The sequence below is a fragment of the Enoplosus armatus genome, chromosome 10, assembly GCF_043641665.1.
Source record: "Enoplosus armatus isolate fEnoArm2 chromosome 10, fEnoArm2.hap1, whole genome shotgun sequence".
NCBI classification, from domain to species: Eukaryota; Metazoa; Chordata; class Actinopteri; order Centrarchiformes; family Enoplosidae; genus Enoplosus; species Enoplosus armatus.
Window position 1 is genome coordinate 7,382,125 of NC_092189.1, and position 15,571 is coordinate 7,397,695.

Below are 15,571 nucleotides of genomic sequence, written 5' to 3' on the forward strand. Positions count from 1 at the left end.
TTTTCTTCTGGCTGGACGATTGGCTGGGTGCATTGCAAAGGATGTCCCCCTTCCTCAGTTGCCATAGGAGACGTAAACCTTCCACAGTTGCCCTAGAGACAGCTAGGTCCCCAGTCTGAATGATGTGGTGGTGGTGGCACATGTGGTTTTGTTGTGGTTGAACATGGTAGCTGTTAATGCCAAACGTTGTAACTTCAAATCAGTTCGAAAACCTACTGTGATGGCACAAACGTTTAACTGAATCATTAGAAATGAAGTTTTCACACAAATGTGACAAAAACTAAATGCTCAATCATATTTAAGTTCTAAATTTACCAGCAATGATGTAAGTAAAAAATATCAAAGCTCATTAAAGGCGTCATCAGTATCTAATAATACCATGTAAACTGTATATTCACATTCAATGTGTATGTGTGGAGTATACTGAATTGTAAATGGAAATAAAATAATAATTGGAATGACGAGACTATGTTTCGTTGTAGGCAAGTATAATGACGATAAAGTTGAATTGAAATGAATCAAATCATCACAAATTCAATTAATCAATACTCACATTAAACTACAGATAGAATGCTTGCAAACCTGGTGTTGATACATTAAATTACAGGTGTCCTTAAATAAAAATAAAATGAACAACAGAATAAAGTGAGGAATCTACATTGGCATCTGTTTAAGGGCACATTGATAGACCCAAAGGTAAAGAGTTAGATCTTTGAAAGAGCCATCATTTTTCTCAGCCCACTTGCAAGCAGGCCCTCTACTTTTCTCTCATTTAAGCCGTAACCATTAGGAAGATATTTCAAAGTATCCCTCCACATGTTGTAGTTGCCAGCACAGTGGGTGGAGCTGGGTCAGAGCTTGGTGTCTCTGCTGCTGCTGCAGAGACGTGGCTTAGCTTGGCTCCGAGAAGAAAGGCTTTGGTCGCAGCCGCACAACCAGCACCACATGGTGTGGACACCCACCCATAAAAACAACAGCCCGATACAACCAAAGCAGAACCAGTCTGGTCTGTTTCACTGTCCTATGAATGGCCTTTGGGGATTTGTACTGTAGCTACTCGTGGGAAAGCGCACACAGTTGGAAATCATCGTTATGTAGAATTCCTAAGTTAATGAAAAGTTTTGTTTATATGAGAACTATGTATTATTTTATGGAGACACAGTCAGATAGATCATCATTAGCTTCTTAAACCAAATATAATACGCTTTGAAAGACTAAACTACATCAAAGACTTCACTTCATCTATTTGCTCATTTTATGATCTTTCCTTGAGTGGCTCTCTAATGAGGGAAACCATAAGATGCTGCTTCTCTCCTTCATATTGCTCTTTTTTATTTGGCAACGCAGGACGTTAGCATCTAGAGATCATAAGTCTAGTGATTAGAGGTTAGCATGTAGGCTGGTGTCAGCAGCTGTGGTCATTAGAACTGCGCTGATTAGGCACCCACAGGGGGTCTGCATGATTGGGTATTTATCTCCAGCCAACAGACGCAATTAAAATTCCCTTCTCAAAGTCGGCCCAGGCCGGAACCCCAAAATAGGGCTGACACCCACCCCCCACCTCCTCCCCTTCTCTTTCTCTGTCTTTCCGTTTCAAGACTGCTTCCAAATCTTTGTGGCTCTGAGCACAAGGTCTTCACTTTATCTCAATTTGCACCCTTTTTTCTCACTACGGGACAGCATCTCCATGCAACCTCCCCTTTGTTTCTCCCTTCTCCCCCACGGTCCCTCTCACTGTGACTCTTCCCTGAGCTCATTATGCTACTGTTAGGTCTTCATAATGTGCTATTAAGTAAATGGACATGCTTTGTACAGTACGTCAAAGTACCCCCGCTGCACTTTCTAGTTGTTTTAGTGCTGCTGTCAATATTATGCTAATTCCCAAGGCTTTTTTCAAGACAACAGCCACAGTTTAGCAGAGACTCATGTATGTAGTGGGGCAGCGACATGTTTCAGCAGGGGAGGTGCTCACCTATTCACCCCCACATCTGTGCTACCAACATGGGGCCTGGGCTCCTCTGCCCTCCCCCCTGTCCCCTGGATGTGAGCCCCCTCTGACAGGAGGAAACACTTCAAGAGTAAATAATGTCTTTTCTCAAGTTGTGCCAAATCACAGGGTGGGAGTAGAGGCGATCAGACAGACAGGAAGAGGAGTGAAACAAAAACACACACACAACCACACTAGCAGCTTTGTGAGGCTCTGCTCAGGCATGGCGCTTTCAGCTTTGTTAACACTCTGATGTTTAGCAGGTATAGTGTTCATCGTGTCGCCATTTTAGTTTAGCGTGTTAGCATGCTAACATTGCTAATTAGCACTAAACACAAAGGACAGCTAAGGCTGGTAGGAATGTCATTAATTTTGGTCATAAACCAGTATTGACACATTTTGACATGAAAAGTAATCACAATTCATCTTCTGGGGACTTTGAATGTCTGCACCAAATTTCATGGCAACCCACCTCAGACATTTCAGTCAAAACCAAAAATGTTCAAAATTCAAAGTCAGCAGGATTCTGCTTTGGGGACCAAAGTGGTGGACCAATTTCCCAAGAGCCATGCTGCATGCTAGAGCGTGGCTGTAAAAAGGAAAAACAGTAACAGACGTGGTCGTAGAAAATGGCAAGAGAGAGGCAAGAGAGAGAGCGAGGCAGCTAAAGGCTAAAGTAGAGAGAAATAGTGCATGAGTGACAGGGTTCCCCTAGCATTTGGCCGTGGTAGTCGATGGAGACAGATGGTGGCCCAGTGGAGTCTCTTCATACCAGCAGACCAGCCCCGCTGCTGAGGCCTTCAGCTTTTAACCCTCGGAGGGCTGATAAGACACTCAGCTGAGGGCAAAATAGGTGCGAATGAGATCACAGACACACAGGGATAATTGCAATAAGATGCAAAAAATGTGTAACACAGCAGGGTTTGCCACTTAATGATCCTCTTTATCATTCAGATATCAATCCTTTACTGAGCCAGACACTTAAGCAGCTCCACCTCACCGTGGCACACAATTTTACACTCACACGCACACTTAAAGACAATAGGCAGGGCGTCGTGTGTGAAAATCCCTATGGACGGTAACGCTTGAGAGAGAAAAGCGGAGGAATAATCCCTGTCATCTATCCCGGATCCCGGAGAGTCGTCGGGGAAAAGCGCCCGCTGCCTGCCGCGCTCCCTTCTCTCTCTGCTGGAATCTCTCCCTAGCAACCAGGCATTGGCGTGGTGATTGGACCAGCGTACCAGCGGTTGCTATAGCTACAGGAAGCTCCCCTTCCCGGTCACCCCCCACTTTTTTTTTCTGTGGTGTGTGTCTTTTTTTCTGTTTCTCCTCTTAACCTCTCTTTGTTTTTCTCTTCATCCCTCTTGCTATATGTCTTTTTCCTCTCCCTCCTTCCCGTCCTCTAGCTCAGTCTGTCCCTCGCCTTCAGATAACAGAACAGGCAGTACAGTACAGTAGGCTGATGTTATTAACCCAGAGGTTGAGTGATGGGGGGGGGGTAATGGCATCCAAAGGGATTCTGAGCTGACTGTAACAGGTCTGCAGAGAAAAAGACAAAGATGCTGCAATTTTCCAAGAGCCCTGGTGAGAATACCAGCTAGAAATGGAGCATTAGCAGAGCAGTCAAGTATTTATCTGACCTGTCTGTGTAAATCTGCTGTTCCCTTTAGCGCTGTTTTATGAGAAAAATCAGTTTTGTCTCAGAAAATAAATAACTACTGGGAGCAGCCTGGCAGTTTATGTGCGAATGTGTCTGTGTTTGCATCTGTCTCTGTCTGTGCTTGTATATTTGCCTCTGTGTTTTTTTGTCAGCATGTGAGTTGGCTGCACACGCGCCCATTTTGCCTTTTGCGTGTGATTTATGTGTGTGTTAGCTTTGCGCTCGTGCCACTGACAGGCCGCGCTGTATCTGTTGGAATCTAAGAGTGCCAATTATGCTCCAGAGGCGGGATGAATGTGGTCACTATGTCATTAGGCCAGTATGCACGAGTCAGCCCGTCTGCTGGTAATACAACACCACATCATCCATACTGTACAGCCTGCTGCTACACTGAGAAGTGCTACGGGATCCACATACTCCACACACACACACACACACACACACACACACACACACACACACACACACACACACTGCCTTCTCTATGTCTGGAGCTGATGCATCAATCTGTGAGCTGGCTTCTGTCTTCAGCATTTTCCACAGACTTCTTTCTTGAGCTGATTGCGCGGCTGCTTCTTCACGCTGTAATCAGCTGCTGTATAATGGGTTCAAATGACAGGTTAAATGCACATGATTAGTGATCTGTTCTGCTTCTCACTAATGCATGAGAGGGGGATTATGGTAATGTGGCATCCAGAAAGTAATGTGGCTTTATAAAGCACGGTCAAAGACAGAGGGAGGATAAAATGACGGATGGGATGGATGTATGTATTTCTACATGCTAAGTGAATGTGTGTGCACACAAAGTAAGTCTGACTGTTCAGAGGGGCATAGTCAGCCCTTTTGAGGAAAAAAGGAGACAGAAATAAAGCAGGAAAAAGAGGAGAAGGAGGAAAAAAGGGGGAAATAACTAAGATTTGATGTCATGGTTTTACAGTGGAAATGAATGGACTGAAGCACGCGCAATATCATTGGTCAAGGTCAATAACCTGGGTACACACAGTGATTCTCTGAAAGCAATTGCCCAGCAAAGACTGAAATCAAATGATGAAACACAGCCCAGCCACAGAGTTCATAAACACGTCCGACAGATAAGGTAATTGGCTGCTGACAGCGGATTGTCACTCTGGTGCAATGGTATAATACAGTTTAGCCATTAGCCTCCAAATCACACGGGCCGCATGCCAATGTCATCCTGTCCCAAGATGAGAAATTGATTTCATGCTTGGGTGACTGTCATCAGGAAAGAAAGGGAGAAAGAAACAGAGGGAGAGAGAGGGATGAAAAAGTGAAAGAAAAAGCAACAGAGAGATGGAAGAGAATATAGAAATTCGATTTTTAAATTCTGCTACTGCTTTCACAAACATTCAGCCTCAGAAAATATACAGGGGATCTGATGAAAAGCAGAGAACAGAAACGCAGACAATAGAGAAGAGACAGTGTTTATGAAGTTCAAAAGAACATACAACATGCTTGTGTGTGTGTGGGGGGGGAGGGGGGGTAGACACTGAACAATAAAAGCTTTAGAGAACTGCTGGCTGTGCAGAGGCCCATACAGGAGAGCATATTATGGGCAGGGATGTGGCAGAGTCTAGCTGCACAATAGTGCCCCGGTGCCTCATGGGATGTGGAGAGCTCTCTGGAACATGGGGGGGTGGCTGTCTAATAGGTGTATTCAACATGATGCTCATCGATGACAGTTTCCATTACTGTACCGCTGCTATGAGTGAGAGGGGAAATGCAAGGAGAGCAAGTGAGAAGCAGATTGGTATTACACTCAAGTGATGATGTAATGTTTAGGCGACACAAACAGCACCCCCATCCCCCCTCTTCTTCTCTTTTCTGCTCGCTTCCTGTGTTCACCCCCCTTTTTCTCTGGGGCACAGCATCGAGCCCTTCCGATTGGTTAATAGCACCACAGAGATGCTGAGAATATCCACCAACCAGGGCCCAGGGTGCCCCTTCACACCGTTACCACAGCAACCCCTCACAACCACAGTGAGCGTGCACACATGTATGGATGTGCACGCTTGTATGCCAGAGTGCGTGTGTGTGTGTGTGTGTGTGTATGTGTGCGCTGTATACATGTGTTTTCATGTGTGTAACAGCTACACGTAGGGAACATGTAACAACAACCCTCCAATGAATAGCCCTCAGTGAGTTCATCTGCTGTACAACGGCTCCGAGTGCAGCTCATACAGTAACAAACACAACTTACTCTGCTTCTTCTCCTCAACAACAGCTTTGAAAGATTGCCAAAGAAAGTTTCTACTTTAAAATGTCCATCTTACTGAGTCATTTTAAGCACTGACTGTGAAAAGTCTTAAAACTAGTGAAAAAAACTGACAGTGGTTTGCACTAATCTCATAATTTTGTTTACATTTGTTGGACATTATGTCAGATAAGTCCATAATTATGCAAAAAATTGGTGTGATTAGATGACACATTTCTTCTTAATCTATGGTTGTTTTTTTGAGTTTTTTTGAGTCATTTGCAAATAACTGAAAGTAACCCATGACTTTTTATTAAAAGCAGCCTTAACCCGCCGCTTTTTGATTTCTAATTTCCACATGTACAAATACTTAACTGTCATGAGCCCCTTTCAGGACTGCACTCAACTCTGCAAATGTGCCAGTAAATCTACATGTCAGCGACATGTCAGCAAAATGGGAATAAAAAAAAACTTAAATGACCTATATTTGGCCTATATTCTTTAAGCAATAGTTAAGCTATTATATTTAAAACATTACAAACCACATGCTGAGAAACACATGCCGTTGTAAGAGAGTGTGAGATTATGTCACCACTGGGTCTACTGTGGATCAGCAGTGCTCACCTGTGGCACTGCAAAGCTAGTTGAGATAGTCTCGTTAGACCACAGCGTACAACTGAGGGAAAATCCCATCCAAGTTGACAGCGCAATAACAAGCTACCTTAGCAGGAGCCTAAGTCCCCTGCAAGGCATCTCTGATCCGTTCCAATCCTCACTGTGGGCTAATAGTAGCACTCAGCATGTACACTAGGAGATGGATGAACAAGAGGATACAGCGAATATCTGTCAATGTATGTGTATGGAAGGTGGTGACCAAGATAGATGTCTTGTTTCTAGTCTACAACTGGATTCCCATGTTATTGAACTCTAACACCCCACGTCTGGAGACTTCACCTGTTGATGTGATCCCTACAGCTGTTTGTCTGCTCTAACTCACACTGTGTGGCATTGTTATGGGTCAGGTTCCCATGTCTTACCGGTGCAGGTGAAACACTTGACGTGAAAGTGGGTGTCTTGTACTCGTACCACCTCTCCTTTGCATGCTTCCCGACATCGCTGGCACCGGATTGGTCCAGAACTTCGTTCACCGCCCTCAGAGCCTTGGTGATAAGCTGATGAAGACAAAAGAAACACAATTAATATTCCACTAAACTATTTTGCAAGCTGACGGTTTGCCAAAGCCCCCTTAGTTACTGTTGCTACGCCTGTCAAGCTTTCCATTTCCATATATGCAGTTTACAATGAAAACGGTGGCAGATTACCGCTTGAAATCCTCAGTAATTGTTGAAACAATGGGTTCTTTCTGACAGTGGTAGACATAAGCAAGCTCCTCATTTCTAGCCAGCTAATTAAGCTGATGTTAGCTTCATGAGTTGGTTGAAAATGCTGTGTCCGGCTAACTATTTCGTGTTTCGATTTGACTTTATTCATGGCTTCATACAGTACATATACTATATATATATATGTATATATATATGTATATATACATATATATATTGCTACAATACTAAAGCTAAACCTAACAGGTCCCAGTGAAAAGGTCAGCATTCTTATAGTTGATGATCCACGTAATAAAGAAACAGCATGTTCTCGTGTTTAAGTATGATAAGGAAAAAGTAAAAACAGATTACATTTATGCTTTATTGTTTGTAATTTCACATTTCACTTCCTGTGTTCATCCTCCCGTGTTTCACATTTCACTTTTAAAGTTACAAGAGTGAAGGCTTTTAAGGTGGTTAACCAATTTGTTAGGCAAAACATAATGCTATCTTGGGTAATGAGTTGGCTGGAATAATAAATAAATCAAGACAGGGCTGGTAACGTTAGCCTACACTCTGATATAGTAGCATCCAGAGTCGGCTCTCATACAGTGGAGAATCACTACACACAGTGGATGTGCTAGTCATGCATGGGGCTTATATTCAATGCAACTTATAACCCTGCTAAATACTGTACCTGGCTTTGGAAGTAATGCTGGTTTGGGTTTGCAGCTTACGTTAGAGCAGACACACACACTGTTTAAGCCATTCCTTCCTTTTGCTCTTATATTTTTGGTTTTGGAAAGAGTTGAAAACAAAACACTATCCAAACTCTTTAAACACGGAACATCACTTCCACTAGAGCTCCGTGTACACCGCTTCGACAGAAATGCTGGACAGGCCTGCCGTGCCTAGTTATGGTTGCTAAGCTATGATTGGTGAATCATAGCACAAATAGTTTCGCCTCATACTAACTGGTATACAATAATATACCAATAATATAATAGATATGACCCCGACAAACTATAATCAACATTTCTAAATGGCACAGATACAACTGTATCAACCACTTTAATGGACAAAATAATGTTATATTAATTCAAAATCATAATGGACTTCAGCATTAAGCTTAACAAACCGTCTTATATTTTCTCCAATGTATGCAGCAATTCATCACCAGAACTGGGGCTCTGAGTACACTACCAACTGTACTGTGTGCAGTTCACATAATAAGATCAGCATGTAACTCTGTCAACACTTGTTCTAAAGCTGTGAGGTCTGACACCTATGTAAGCTGGGTAAGCTCCAGGCTTTCTCTCGCACTGTCTCTATTTTTCACGCACTCACTCATACAGGCTGACACACACACACACGCACACACACACTGCTGCGTCAGGTTAGAAAGTGGATGGATCCCCCCACCTCATTGTGCATTAGCTTACATGTCAGACTCCTGCAAGCCCGAGTTCTCACATACAGCCTTAACAGTAATGGAATAAACGCTATCACAAGCTAAATGATAAATTAATTTGCTCTTAAATTAGTTTGGAAAATGAATTTATCTAAGACCTCTTAGGCTATTAGAGGCTCTTTAAAGGTCCATCTTCTCTTCTAGGCTATAAACAGATTCTCTTGCAGAGGCAACCAGCCTCCCAATACTAAGACTGTGCCAGAACAGCTGGGTTCACAGTCTCTTATTTTGCTCCATCTTCCTTAAGGAGCATGTGAGTGGTCCTACACTCTGTGGAAGGGGTATAATGGCAGGGTAACCAGCTGGCCTTACTGCCTACCTGAATAGGTGAAGGACTTTACAGCTTCAGTCAGAGCCGCTGCAGCATATGGGCTGGCGTGACAGAGCTGCTGATTCCATTTCACTGGATGAATCCCGAAGGACTCGCAGCACTTAAAAAGTCTAACAGCCTTACATGCTTCATAGCCAGAGCACCCTTTGCATGCTCCAAGTTTGACGACAGTATATGCATAGTGTAGGCTACAGTATGTACTGAGTGTGACGGCATATCCATGGGTGCAAGACAGACTGTATGACTGTAGTTTATTTTCTTGTTCAGGACAGGAGTGTAGGCACTGGAAATATGCTAGCATGATTAATTCCCACTCCCAATCTCCCACACTCTCAAGTCTCTGTTAGTTCATTGTTTCCATCACAATGCTGGCAGCACCAGTGGGACCCACTACCCTGCCTGATAAGTGCTCAGCCACTGGTTCAAATAATGACACTCCCTTGGAAGTGGGTTTTTGTATATGCATATGTGTGTGTGTGTGTGTGTGTGTGTGTGTGTGACCAGGAAAAAGGAAGGCAATCTTTCTTTGTCGTAAAACCAAACACTGATCCCATCAGGTGTGAATGAGAGATAATGGGAAATAATGGCAGTACATGCAAGCCTGTGCCAACACCTCATGGAAACACACCGGACATTTATTTACAATGCTGACCTTCTGAAAGTGGGCAAAAACAAACCTCTGGCTCACTATAAAATGCTCTGCTTTCACAGCCCAGCCAGGCAAAGTTGTTTGAAAGAAACAACACGTATAAAAACTGTGCAAGGTGCTGAATAAAGATTGTCAACATGTACCTAAATCGTACAGGGGTGCAGTGTTCAAGGCGGAGGCCAGGCAAATAGCAAGGATTCCTGCTAATTTGCAACAAGTATGTTTTAATGAATGAGATGCTTATTTAACTTGTTGACTGTGCATGCCAAAAAGCCGCACCTCCGCAGAGAATCCAGGTACACAATCACCGCAGGAGCTGAAGCATTATGTAACACCATCAAACTGTGTCAGAGCGTTCATTCTCATTGAACGCAGCCAAGCTCTCCCTGTCTAAACCCATTATAGAGCTCTCGAGCAACCCTCCATCCTCTCCCATGCTGAGGTGTTGAGTCACTTTTCTAATGATAGCCACAAGACTACATGGGTAATCCACTGACTCCAAATCAGTGGTGAGTGCCTCGGGAGAATACAGCCTCCGGCAGACAGGTGATAAGAACAGGGCCAGGGTCAGAGAGGCTGACAGCATCCCTAGGGACTGAGAGGCTGCTACTATTTCTGCCCCTGACCTGACAGCCCCGGGGAAGTACATGCTGGAAGCTCAGTCACAAGGGATTCTGGGAGATCAGTAGTGATGAGTGAGTGGGGTGAAGAGCAGCGATCAAAAGGGAAGCAACGCAAAGATGATGTGGATTTAATGTGAGTTATTATAGGAAAAATGTGTTGTTTTACGACCCAAATTTACTTTTTGTACTTTTATACAGTTTTTGCTAACATTCCCTTATCAGTTGTATTATTACATTGTATGAATTTTGGACACAGGGACAACTTTAAATCAGCATCTAGTGTGCACAGACCACAGGCCTAAATCTGGTTCTAAACAAATCTAATTCAACCCAGTCACACTGGGCCACTTATATGTTAGCAATACCTACCTGTAGCTAAAGATTTCACAAACTAATCCAAAGTGTAGTAATTCTGCTGACATTTCTACCACACACATCTTCAGTTGTCACCAAATCCAATGCTAAAATCTAAAGCTACTCCTTGAATGAACCAATACGTAGTTCGGCTAATGCCAGCTTCAAGAAATCAATGTATTGAAGTACCCTGAAGTAACCTCAGATCCATCTATAGCCCAGCCCATTGTCTGAAATAAGGTTTACTTGCTTCAGAAATTGACAAAACATGGTGTTAAGGAGAAAACCCAAATCCAAGCTTCACCACACCTCTTCGGGTACAGAATTAAGAGAATCATCACTGTTGACGTATCTGTTTTTCTACAGGTTAAAATGCAATGAAACTATTTGGCTAGCGGTGTATCTAGCTAAGACCAAAATATGTTCTTGTATTCTAGAGGAAGATACAGTATAAAATCAGCACTTAATGCTATATATTGTGGTAACAAAGCAACACCATGTCTTCCCTGTCTGTAATCCAATGCACCCAATGATCAGGTGTGCCTTTCCCCCCATCCCATCCCTTTATCTCCCTTCGTCTCTGTCAGGACCTTGGCCAGGAGCATTCATCAGAACTATGATAGTGTCCAGTGATATCACAAACATACTGTCACTCTATGGAGAGAGAGAGAAAGGTCAGACTGCTACTGACAGTCTGAATGATCACTCAATCCTAGCAGAAGCCAAGGTCATGGAGACGGCAACCTTGAGGACACAACACACCATATACTGAATGACTCTTCTTTTTATACTATTCATTTAAATCAAATTAAATCAAGAGTTTAGAGTTTACAGATTAAATTTCAACTGACTGTTACTCCCATGCAGTCTCTCGCAGGGGCTTTAACTGTTGTACAAATATCAAAGTGAATACCAGTGTAGTAACCACAATAACACTAGCAGCAAATGAACAAGGAAAACATGTGCCTGATTTTATGTCAGGCTGTAAATACATAACAGTTGTGCATGACTGTGTACTCTGAATATTCATGTGTGCATCCCAGCATCTGTGTTTGCATCTGTGCATCTTTGTCTCCCACCTTTGTTCTCTGTGTTATTGAACTAAGGCGTCTGGCAGCAGGAGTGATAAATGGTGTTTGGCTCTGGTTTGGACTGCTCACCAGATGAGGCAGAAGAGCAGGAATCATATATGATATGGCTCCCCTCCCTGTCTACCCTTGTTCTGACTCATTCCTCCCATAAAAAAAGAAAAAACACAACTGACATCGGAACAGCACAGAAAATATCCATCATTTAATCTAGTACTGTCCTGTGTATTTGTATCTAATCTATTTATTTTTTCCCTAAGGAGGACACTGTCAGTGGGTCATTGGATCATTCTGTCCATTCACACACTTTGGTCCAGACCAAGATATTGTATCCCTACAATTACTTGCCATGAAATTTAACATGAATATTCATGGTTCCCAGAGGAAAGTCTTATGATTTTGTGGACTCCCTGACATTTTGTCTATCACCATCAAAACGTCAAAAACACTGATCCATGACAAAGCATCGGGAAAACTCTGGGTTTCCATGAACTTTACTTCACATATCTGTGGTCAGTGGAGAATGAATCCTTACGCTATCTGCAACCCGCTCTTTTTTCTTCCATGTCCACCATCAGGTCAAAGCAATCTTTTAAAGAATTGCGATGAGTTCCGTTCAAAGCATTTCCAGTCAGTCACTGATGCCAAAGCTCATGCTGATGCTGACTAAATCAGGTTGTTTCAAGACCTTTCTTGAATCAATAAGATGTTGACACATCTATAGAAAACTCTTAAAACAAGTGAAATTACATTAATTAATTTGTATGACAGCAGTTCTTTTAGCAAAATGCTAATGCCAACAGGCTAACTGCTCACAACAACAATTTTAACATGCTAGTAATGTTTACCATGTTCAGATCTTAGCTTAACGTGTTAGAATGCTAAGATTTACTAATTAGAATTAAACACATAGTGTAGCTGAGGCTGATGAGAATGTAATTAATTTTGCAGATAGTTGGTCATTTACCTCTACTGGACAATCATGGTGGTCAAAAGTCAGGCGATCATCAAAGTCATTAAGATTCATCGTGTGGTAACCCTGAATGTCTGTAAAAGATTTTGTGCCAATCCGTCCAGTGGATGTTGAGATATTCAGCAGAAAAAGTGTCAACTTTGACGAGCTGGTGGCACACGATGAAAAGTCAGAGGATCACCAAAGTCATTAGGATTCACCCCCTTGGAGCAATGAGTAACTGTAGCAAATGTCATGGCAATCCAGCCAACCGTTGTTGAGATATTTAATTCTCAACCAAAGTAGTGGACAGACAGACCAACATCCATGGAGCGACACTGCACGTGTGGCTAAAAAGACTATACATGAGACGAAATAGCTCAGCAAACTGAACAATACTTCAGTAGAGATTGCTGCTGTTGAGTTCCATTATCATGCATTCAAGACACACACACTATGTCTTTTTAAAGTTAAAACACCCAAATGGGAATGCCTTTTGGACGTACTTTGTTGGATACTCTCTGCTATACAGAGAGAAAGAAAGAGAAGGAGAGAGGTGTCAGTGCTGTCTGTGATGTATGGCTCTGCAGATCCCCTCAGGTCCCTGAGCTCAATGATCAGTATATTGATCAACATGTGTTTTATCACTCCCCTGAAACACACACACTGTATCTCAGAAACCTGACTTAGCAGTTAGGCTAAATTTCACAAAACTGCGTCTCTACTCTGCTGAAATTATCACACATCAGTAATTTCCTAGTGTGCATATAGTAAGTATGTTAAACCATGTTCCTTTCCACCAGAAACAAACCTGCTACACCCACAGTCCTGCCTCGGCTGCCAGCCAGGCAGAAAATAGGAGTCTGACCAGACACACACGCACACAAAACCCAGTGACCATGAGAGATAGAAGGCCCACAAGATGAAGACAGACAGTCAGAGCTGTGTGTAATTACTCTGTGTGTGTCGATGGCCTCTGGGCTATCACACCCAATGCAGCGGAAAACACTGCACACAGCACAGCCTAACAGGCCCATTCACATCCAAACCTTGAGAGTGTTGAGGGTGGACGGGAACATATGTTTGACTGACTGGAAGGACGGGAGAGAGGAGAGGAGAGGAGAGGAGAGGAGAGGAGATGTTCTTTCCTCAGCTCTGATGCCTGCTGTGTTTTTATGCCTAAAGCCAGACTACAGACACATGTCATCCCACCATCTGCCTGCTGTGACAATGCTGACACACACACGCACGGTTAAATGCACACATGCACAGGTTCACACGTACTCACAAAGACACAGGTTGATATGTTGTTGGTGTGTGTGTTCCTGTTTGAGCGCATGCTTTTAAATCACAAGGGCTTGTGACAGCTCTCCACATGCTGGCTGCATGCGCTCCTCCCCCCCCTGTGTCAGCTGAGAAAAAGCGTTTTTGAAGCTTAACAAAAGAATTCCACACATTTTCTCAGCAAGCGAGGAGACGCGGCACCACTCCCGGCACGCACGGCACGAGAACTGGCAGCACGGGCAAGGCTCGGTACCAGAGGGTTAAGAGCACTGGATGAATAATGTAGAGCCTCACAATGACAGGCTAGATTATGAATGATGCAGTGATAGCAAGTTCCTACTGTATAGACACAGAGGACAAGGGGGAGGGAGGACAGGGAGCACATGACAGCATCGGTTCACGGAGCACCTGGTGCACGTTAACTTCAGCTGGCCTTACTGACAGCTAAGGGACAGAGAGGAGAGGGAGGGGGGGGGGGTTCTTAAAAAGTCTACCCTTGGAGATCCAAGCCCTGCGAATCAACCAGTGATAACTTGTAAACACAACGGAGTCACAGAGGCGTGCACATGCACACGCAGCTGACCAGCAAGCCCTACAGGAAAAAGCCCTGATTCAGCTGACAGAGGATCAGGGTCACAGTCAGCTGATACAAGGTCAGCTTAGCATCATGGCAGCCCCTGGGCCGGTCTAGAGTAAGTATGACAGAAGCCCTCAGGCTGTCTGACTTATGTGTCATGTGCTGCATTACAGTGAACTAAACTCCAGAAGAAACCTCCAGCTTAAAAGGGGCTTTTCCTGCTCCTGCAATGAATGTGTTAGAAGACACAGGTGGACTTTTATGAGGGGGCAACAGCTGACGAGGGTGGTCTCCCGAGAGAGGTCGAGTGTGCTACTGGTGGTGGCGAAAGTCCTCTGTCACTTCTCTTCCAAGTGACAGAGGAGAAAAGCAGACATTGGGAGGGCCAGAGCAACAGCTGCTGCTGTGAATGAAGAATCCCAAAAATGTTCCAGTATGGATGAACTCAGGGCAAATGCCACTCTGACCTCCAGATATACTTAGCGCTCCTATCCTCTCTAAACCTGCTCCAAGTCTATTAGCAGAGCGTGGGCCACATTATTTGCAGAGGCTTGTTTCACATGAGTTTTTCCTGGAAAGGTGTACATGAAAATCACATTTAAATATAGCAATGAAATTGAATATTATGGTAAATTGAGGTGAAGTGGGTTAAATATTGATTTCAACCTTATTTAAATTGACTTTCTGAAGGCTCTACCATCACATAAAGGCTACTATTGTTCAATGGTAGTTCTTCTCTCTGCTCTCATCTATAGGCATTGTTCTTGCGCTTCAAGTGCAGAGATAAAGCGCGCAAAGAATGGACTTACCACTGGAACTCATGATGCCCAACAATGTGTTCTTATCTGAAACAAAGCGTCTTCGTCGGGAATAATCCCATGAATCGAGGGGGAAATCTCCGGAGCAGGGCAGTTTACTCCTTCCAAATGGAAATGTAATTAAAAACGAACATCCAGTGAACGCAAATGATGCTCCTCACTCTCCGCAACACTGCCGCCAGTCAATCTCTGAGAAGGTGGACAGAGCCAGAGAGAGGTATACAAAAATGTAGAAGACAAGGAAAA

The 15,571-nt window shown here is 43.6% G+C and overlaps 1 protein-coding gene across 1 annotated transcript in view; it reads right to left on the reverse strand.

Annotated features, from left to right (window-relative positions):
• Positions 1-10,278, reverse strand: part of ablim3 (actin binding LIM protein family, member 3) — a 34,427-nt gene extending 24,149 nt beyond the window's left edge. The window contains exons 1-2 of the mRNA XM_070913790.1: positions 10,127-10,278; positions 6,897-7,066 (exon numbers count right to left, since the gene is read on the reverse strand). Coding sequence (XP_070769891.1) covers positions 6,897-7,066; positions 10,127-10,278 — 322 coding nt within the window. The remainder of the gene's footprint in view (positions 1-6,896; positions 7,067-10,126) is intronic.
• Between the last annotated feature and the right edge of the window lie 5,293 nt (positions 10,279-15,571).